Consider the following 8,706-nt stretch of genomic DNA (forward strand, 5'->3'; position numbering starts at 1 on the left):
AATTATAAGTATCATAATCAGACATGGACACTTCTTTCAAAATAAATTGTCGTTTTTAAATGGCGTTTTACTGAAAAAAGAAAAAAACTTCGTTTTTTTGTAATTATTCATTGAAATTTTAAAACATCTTATTCAAGCAAGCAGTAAATTATTTCAATAATATTATTAACAAAAGGTTATCTATTGTGTGTCTATGAATATACAGTGTTAAAAATATTAAATACATCTTATTAAATATTTTAAATTACTTAAAAAAGGCAAGCGTAGAACAATTTTTTTATGTTTTTAATATATTAAATGTTCATTTACCATAAAAAGTTCCTGTTTTAAATTTCTTATCACATATAAAAGAAAATTCTTGTTGAAATGTTCAAATAAATGGAAAACAAACTCCTTCAAACAAGACTTTCAGTTCTTACGACTCTCTCTTTTGGGTGAGAATGTTTCATATTAGTGTTGATTGAAGTTAAATTTAAAGTGGTGAACATCACGATGAAGTTCTTTCTAGCATCCGGGTAATGGCTAATTTCCATGGATTTGAGGAAACCAATTACTTTTTCCTCGAAGAGACACATTTCACAACTGTTGTCAATGTGACTATGTTAAATAAACTTGTTTGCATAAACTTCTACATGATTTTGACTATCAGTCTGTTAGGACTTTAGACACACTTTTATGTTCACATCTTGCTTATTTTTACTTCAAATTTAAAGAAGCATAGAAGCTCCTAAGTGTTACTTCCACATAAGATGTAATAAAAGAATATTATACGTGAGTTATCAAATCTTTTCCAAACATGACCTATATATAAAATGAGGAACGGGTATACGTGAAATTAGAAAAGAGGGGATGTTAACATCGTATGATGGGGGCTTAATTTAAAGGTTTAGTTAGGTTTTGGCTTGAAGAAGAAGCAAAGGCAAAATAAGCATGCAAGATAGTCAAACACGTGTTTTGTTACCCTGCTGGGAGAGCCAAAACGTTGTACAATACAACAAAAGTGACCCCTCAGCTCATTTTGCTTGTCAACCAAGTGACCAGTCTTTTTTATTATTATTAGTCTTTTTGCTAACTTTTCCTCCAAGGCTTCAATTGTTGAAACTTGTTATGACCTCACCCGCAAACGTGTCTCACTCATGCTTCATTGCTAGAACCTTTCCAGCATGATGCATTTTTCATGCACAACAAATTTAAAATTATACAAGTCAACCCGATCCTTCAACTGTATTAAAGATGTCTAATTTCATTGCATGATTTGGCAAAGAGAACATTACTAAAACGATTTTTTTAATAATAAGACGAATTAATAAAGTGGGAAGAAAACGTAGGCTTTCTCTTCAGCATCACAATCATAGGAACAAGAAGTGCCAGTTAAATCTTATTAGTTGGATACTTGAATTAAGGCACGGTTGGAGGAAAAAAAATATCTGACCCCCCCATAATTGAACATATCCATAACATGCCTTTCATTTTCCAAGATTGAAGCACACAATAAACACGCCCAAGTGATTCAGCTTTCCTTTTATACCAAAGGACAAATATATTCCTCATTGTGATGAGTCTTTGTAGTTGGTCTGTCTCCATCAAAACAATGCTGAAAGATAGGACCTTAATGTATATCAAATACCTTCGTATTTGCAACATCTAGCATAACAAACTACTGTCTAACTACGAATAAAGTGAATACACAAGTCTTAAGTCGTGCAGCATAATAAGATGTCGTATAGTCTCCCTATACATGACTAAAGGTGGCATGAACACCAAAAAATAGTAAAAAAATAAACCTACATACAGCTCTATCCTATATTTTTTTTTGTTCTTTTTTATGTTTGGTCTCCAAATTCAGTTTGTAGCTAGCGCCTAATTTGTAATGATTATATTGGTCACTTGTTTGGAATATCAGATGAATAAGCAGAAAAGTTTGCACAACACAACATTCTTCCATCACCAGTGTATAGCAAAGAAAATATTCACAAATTGGCAAACCAGGTCTCTTCTTACCACTGTGGAGTTCCACTAATATAAAATAAAGCATTCAAATTCATTCAAAATATCTTTTGTTCTTTTACATAAATTATGATTTTGCTGCTTCATTGAAAAACAGCTCTATATGGTCATCCCATGGCATACTTCTGGGTCCAGCTGCGGGCCGTAGCCTCATACTTGGCCCTGTCAGTCTTGTACATGTGTGCAATCTCTGGTACGAGTGGATCATCAGGGTTGGGATCCGTCAACAATGAGCAAATTGACAAAAGGACCTAAAAACAGTAGAATTAGTTTTCAGTCTTGAATAACCAAAACTTCATTGGTATATAATCAGCCGATGGAGACATGAAAACTATTGTTCAAGTCAACATATCAGAAGTTTAAGAGTTTGAATACACAGTTCATCAACTTATAGACGATTTTTTACACATCTGAAGTTAGGAGTATCCTAAATAGACGAAATCTGAAGTTAGGAGTATCCTAAATAGTAAATAGACGATTTTTTACATATTAAATAACCCCTGTTCATCAACTTATAACACTCTCCCCAACGGCACAACAAGCTTTGTAATGTTTAATTTTAGCAGTCTCAAGTGATTACCCAGCACAACATGTACTATTTCAGTACTCCCACATGCATTAATTTAGTTTATAGCAGACAATATCACATGGTCATTCAGAAAATCCATCTAGCTACAATCAGCAAGTTGAAAACAACCACGATCCTTATGCAAAACTAAAATATAAAGCTGGACAAGCAAACCAAAATCAAACCTTGGAAATGGTTAGGGCTGGGCTCCATTGCTCCTTGAGAATGTCAAGACATATACTGCCATTGCTGTTGATGTTTGGGTGGAACACCTTAGTCCGAAAAGCAACCTGCAGTTTTTAGGCATATTAAAGTCATCACTTCTAAAAAAGGCTATCTTTAGCTCAGTTTCTTTTTAGCTTACTTTAAAGGTCAAATAAGATCTTTAAAAATAAAGTACAAGCTGTTTGACAGTTTTAGCTTCTTTTAGCTTGAAAGAGATAACTTGAGAGATAGCAAAGAGGAGAGAGAGCAGGGAGGGAAATGTTGATGATGGATGGAATATCTGGCTTGTGGGTGGCAGGTTAGAGGCTGCGGGATTCTGCTGGTAGGGAGATGGTCCTTTTTTTCCTCATTTTTTATTTTTTGATATATGTTTTTATTCTATTCTAACCTGAACCCACCCAATAGACATCAGGTTGACTAGCCAAAAAAAGGATACCGAATCCAACCCAACCTGGTTTTGTTTGATTGAATTTGGTTTGGAGTTCAGAACACCTCAAACCCTGCCCAATTGTACCCCTAACTTTACATTTTCAAGTATTGAATTCCTATTCTACTTGAATATTTCATAAAAAATAGAAGTATTAGTGTACATCTCTTTCCACATAAAAACCACTTTAAAATGGTCTGGTTATTTTAGATGCAGTTTCATTTGGTTTTAGGTGTTGCCCAGTACTCCAGTTCATTAGGTTTCTCTGCACACTGTTATTTGAGGGGAAGGAAGACAGATATAGTAGCAGAATCTTTTAGAGAGAATTTAGAGATTGAAAAACTCATAATTTAGTAGACATAGTTCATAGGTTCAGCATATCATCCATATATTATAGCCTCTTGTTAGACTTGGTGCCAGTGGCGACTAGAGATTATTCCCTAGGATTATAATAAGTGATACAACATCCTAGACACCAATGTTGATGAACATTAAATGCATTTTAGCATGTGATAGATGAACCTTGCACGGCAGTAAATATTGTGGTTCCATATAATTACAAAAATAAAAATCTATCCAAAGTTTTTTTAATCTTATTTTCATATATGTCAACTTATACGTGTACACTTTCCCAATCAAACTTACATATGTGTCATCTGTTTCTATTCTTTCTAACATTAGAAATAAGAATGTTTTTTTACTTGACAAAAATTTATCTTGCATGAAAATTTTTACAATGATAATCCCTAAGCATCCATTTAGTAGGCACAAAATGGATAGATTATATATGGAAGGATAGAAAAGAGTAATTTTTTGCTTTCTTCCACAATGTGAAACATGTGAGACCCATGACTAATTGTGTTGTGTTCTGTCCATTAGGAGAGAGAAGATGGAAAGGGGATCATATATATTTGAAAACTAATTACCCTTATTTTTACACTTTTTTCTTTCCTTCAACTTTCCATATAACCAAATAAGAGAAAGAAAACTTTTAACTTTCATTCTCATTTTCTCTTGTCAAACAACCAGAAAATATATCCTTTCTCTTCTTATTATCTCCTTCCTTTTTCTTCCCTAAAACAAAGCAAAATCGTTTGCCATCCTGATATTGTATAGTTGGGAGCATCCTTTAATTTTTTTAAAAAAACATGTAATCATAAAAGCTAGGTAGATGAAACAGATAAATGCTTCAAGTGTTGCTAGTGATCCACAGGTGTCTCAAGCTTAAAAGAAAATTTGACTACAAAGTTATAAAACCAGCAAAGTTTTGGTACTAAAGACTAGGCAGTAAGGTGACAAGAGCATAACCAAAGTGTAATAGAGATCTGAATGTGATGGATGGACACACAGGACAAGATCAGGAATGAATGAATTACAGGGTAGGTTAAACAGAAGGAATATGATGGTATGGCTGTGTGAGGTAAAGTGTAAAGAGGAGTAAAAAAATCCCAATAATTAGAAACATTGGAAGAGGAAGACCAAGAAAAACACAAGTAAAACTGTTAAAAAGGACTAAGAGATCAAAATGACCTTATTGAAGATTTAGTTTTTGAAAGGACACAATGACATTTGATCAAGGAAGACAGCCCAACCGCCTAGTGGGAAAAAGACTTTTTTTCTTGTATTAGTTTGTATTTCAGATTGAAATAATAAACAGCATCAAATATGATGAAGAATATATACAAGAGAGGATAACATTCTTTAAAAGAAACCACAGATCAAAGGAAATAAAATATACCCATAGAAAACTACAAAACAAACACCTCAGAAGGAAGAACAGGAACCGCCATAATTGCCCCAAATCCTCATAGGAAATTCCATACACATAACCCCCCCCCCCCCCCCCCCCCCCAAAATACCACAACCACTTTCAAAATTGTTAAGAGTTAGAATAAAAGGGTTTTAGAATGTACACAGGCTTGGTCCATGTGCTTGTATATACTTAGCCTAATAATGATAGGATACACTACAGCTACCCTCATATTATTACAAGGTTAAGTATATACAACTATACAAGCACATGAGCCAAGCCTGTATTCTAAAGGACTCTTTAGAAATATAACAACAAGAGGGATCCTCCATGGCACAAACTGGAACCAGTCAAGGGCACACTCAGTGAACTGTTTGCATTAGTGCAAACCAGGTTAAAAACAAGTCAACATGGCAAGTAATTGGAGCAGTCAGTGCAGAGGTTGTCAAGGTTCTATCTCAAACAAATCTCCACTACCATTGAAATCAAGGAGGCTGAACTTCATATGGTTAACAGTTGGGACAGAATGTGCAAAGGTTGTCAAGAATCTAGCTCCAACAAACCTCCACAACCATGGAAGGTTGATGAACATCAAGTTCTTAAACAAGTGAATCTTTGGAACAAGAAGCACTTAAAAAAGAATTGACCTCTGAAGATACAACTTTAAGAAAATGTTTAGAAGATGAATACCTAACAATACATGCAGCTAATGAGAGTAAAAGAATAGGATAGAGTACCTTTGGTGGCTTGAAGGGATAGTCAGGAGGAAAATGAATTGAAACTAGGAAAACACCACCTGCATATGGGCTATCAGCAGGTCCCATGATTGTGGCTTGCCAGTGAAACATGTCCTCAGCCACAGGGCCTAAAGTAAACAACAAAGTATTCAAAAGTTATTGAAAATATAGAGAGGGGACACTGAAGCTAACACCAAACAACCAACCAAGAAGTTACAATTCAGAACAGACAAAATAACTTAAGGAATACATATGTATACTTAATAAAAATAGTTGGAAGCAAAACATCAAATAAGATTCACCTCCTCTAATGTGAGAAGTTCACATTAAATGATAACCATTAATTAAAAATTCAATGGAGTTAACAATTTCATAATTTATTACACAAGAGCATATATTTATCACAATCTCAGCAGTTAATTACCTCTACATTTTTGTCTAATAATGAACCCCTCACTTTAAAGGAGTTATTTTCAACAAATCTATCAAGGATGCATAATTAATGATACCCCAAGCACTTTGCATAAATGATAATCGACCAAAATAATAAATGGTAAGAACACTTAGCATCTTATTACCCACCTAAGCACGTTACACCTTTATTTCATTTTCATTTTCTGAATCAGCTATCAATCTAGAATCTAAAATCTAATGGGGGGAACCTCACAAACAACATACTTAAAATACCAAGGAAAACAGATAATTAAAACAAAACAAAAATTGCATAGGCACAAAACTCATCCACAAAAAGAAGAAAACGGAGCACCAAGATGTGGTTTTTATCCTTCGAAATTTATTTAAAGGTAGAAACAAAAACTCCTTCAATTCTTGTTTTTCATACACCCAACAAAAGAAGAAAAAAAGAGAAAGGGATCGAGAAGCTCACCTGCACTGCATGAGGTAGGAGGATCCTTCTGCAAATCCTTGAGCTCCTTCAAGATGCGTTTAGAAGCCATACCTAAGGTTCAAAGAAGAAAAAAAAAACAAAATAACTGAGAAATAAAACGCAGAAAATAGAGTCCAAAAAATAAACCTTTTCATAACAATAAAGGTTATAAGCGACAGATCGCTATACCCAGAAACCGATTAACAAAATAAAACCTAAAAAATCTGAAATTGAAAAATTGATTGAAGGGTCACCAATCGGAACGGTAAAAGGGAGAGAGAGAGAGAGAGAGAAACAGACCTGGATCAGAACAGAAGATGAAGACCAAAGGGACTTAGATTTTTTTAGAGAATGAAAGTGCGAAAGAAAGAGAAAGAAAAAGGGTTGAAGAAGAAGGAGAAGGCAAAGGAAGAACGAGATTCTAGAAAGTTCACAGAGAATTGTGATTGGTCATTGGATGATAGCGTGAGATCAACGTCCTAACGTTTTTCTTTTTATTATTATTATTATTATTATTGAATTGGATCAACGTTGACACAGTAAAAATATATGTTGTCACAATTCACAAATATGTACCAGGAAGGACACCATGAAGTGCCTTATTTGATTTAGATGATAAAAATTAGTAGTAAGTTAATAAAATTGTTCGATTGTTTTTTATGAAATTAATTTTAAATCATTAAACATGATTAAAAATTATTTGAATGGATTAAGATTGTATATTTAAATTAAAAATTTTATTATTTTAAAAATTGAGTAGATGTTTTTATTAAAACCAGGGTCTATAAATCTTTTAAATAATAAATAAAAACAAAAAATAGAAGTTATATATAATTAATAAAAAAATGACAGAATAAACTAATTTACAATATACAAGTAAGGAAAAGTTACTGTAGGTTAAAAAAATTAAAAATTTAAAAAGTGGTTTAAAGATAAAATTATTTAATAAAATGTAGACATAAAATGAGAATTATTCGTTTTATTATTAGTATAGATTAAATAGTGTGAAAATTGATTGTATAATTTCAAAAGCAATAGTAACGAAATAAAAAAAAAGGCTCAAGAAGAAATGTTTATGTTTTTAAGTTTTAAGAATTTATCTAAATTTTTTTTTAACAATTCATAAAAATAACTTAATTATTATTATAATAAAAAGTGAATAATTAATAAATCATTAATTCAACTAATACTAGATTTAATCTCTTTACACATTGTTAATTGAAAAGAAGTATATTAACTAATTATAGATTCAGCTTCTTTAAAATAAACAATTCCCTTTACTATCAAGGTATCAGAGAACGCATTTTCACCATTTAACGGAACTCTGAGTTATATACACATCACGTTTCAAAAGGATCACTTTTTAATCAGTTCTATTATTCAAGATGAGTTTTTCTAGTCTCAATTTGGTTTCTCGTAAAGATATTTTTTAATGGATAAAAAGTGACCTTTAATATCCTACACAAGCTTAAATTAATTGACACTTTTTTTTTTCATTTTTCTTCCACAAAATACAATATGAGGGTTTGAATAAATAATCATCTTTTGATTCTCTTCCTGTAATAAACAGCTTACACTTCTATTACTTTTTCAGATGCCTTTCTGATAACACTGATCAACACTTTCATACGTAAAAGCAACTCTATGGAACAAACCCTGTAACCACATGAAGCAACGCAGAAGGATCCAATGATTCTAATCTAAGTTAGCCCGAAGTTAAGTTCTCGCAAGCTTAAAAAAAACTGAATTATTAGTAGTTCTTTTTTATCAATAAATATTAATTGTTAATATTATTATTGGATTATCAACAGTTGGAAATTGAACTTTGTCCAGTTCAAATTTCATTGCTCCAATTTGCCCCCCACGTTTTTTGTTTCAATAATAAAGCTAAAATACATAAATAAGCATATAGAATCCTTCAGTGTACTAGTTAAAACAAGAGCATATACATTTAACTTTTTGGGGTGTATGTGAAATATGACAAATTTTAGGCCTGCTTGACCATGTCATGCAATTTTAGGCCACAGCTACCATCAAAGAATTTTAATATCTCACGTTATTATCCTATTCATCAGATGGATATGCCTTTTAAAGCATATTAATTAA

The 8,706-nt window shown here is 32.3% G+C and overlaps 1 protein-coding gene across 1 annotated transcript; it reads right to left on the reverse strand.

Moving 5' to 3' along the window:
- Positions 1 to 1,904: 1,904 nt before the first annotated feature.
- Positions 1,905 to 7,103, reverse strand: LOC114384951 (ubiquitin-conjugating enzyme E2-17 kDa). The gene is made up of 5 exons (XM_028344805.1): positions 6,901 to 7,103; positions 6,601 to 6,672; positions 5,715 to 5,842; positions 2,761 to 2,865; positions 1,905 to 2,258 (listed from the first exon to the last, which is right to left on the reverse strand). Exons 2-5 carry the CDS (start codon positions 6,668 to 6,670, stop codon positions 2,115 to 2,117), a joined length of 447 nt encoding a protein of 148 aa, XP_028200606.1. The 5' UTR covers positions 6,671 to 6,672; positions 6,901 to 7,103; the 3' UTR covers positions 1,905 to 2,114.
- Positions 7,104 to 8,706: the final 1,603 nt, after the last annotated feature.

Source organism: Glycine soja, chromosome 14 (genome assembly GCF_004193775.1).
Source record: "Glycine soja cultivar W05 chromosome 14, ASM419377v2, whole genome shotgun sequence".
Taxonomy (NCBI): Eukaryota; Viridiplantae; Streptophyta; class Magnoliopsida; order Fabales; family Fabaceae; genus Glycine; species Glycine soja.

Bases quoted from the DNA above. Each gene is read 5' to 3' on its own strand.
- LOC114384951 (XM_028344805.1), bottom strand. From the start codon at position 6,670: ATGGCTTCTAAACGCATCTTGAAGGAGCTCAAGGATTTGCAGAAGGAT. The intron at 5,843-6,600 runs GTGAGCTTCTCG...TGTTTACTTTAG, and splicing joins TCCTACCTCATGCAGTGCAG to GCCCTGTGGCTGAGGACATG. The intron at 2,866-5,714 runs GTACTCTATCCT...TAAAAACTGCAG, and splicing joins ATCCCTTCAAGCCACCAAAG to GTTGCTTTTCGGACTAAGGT.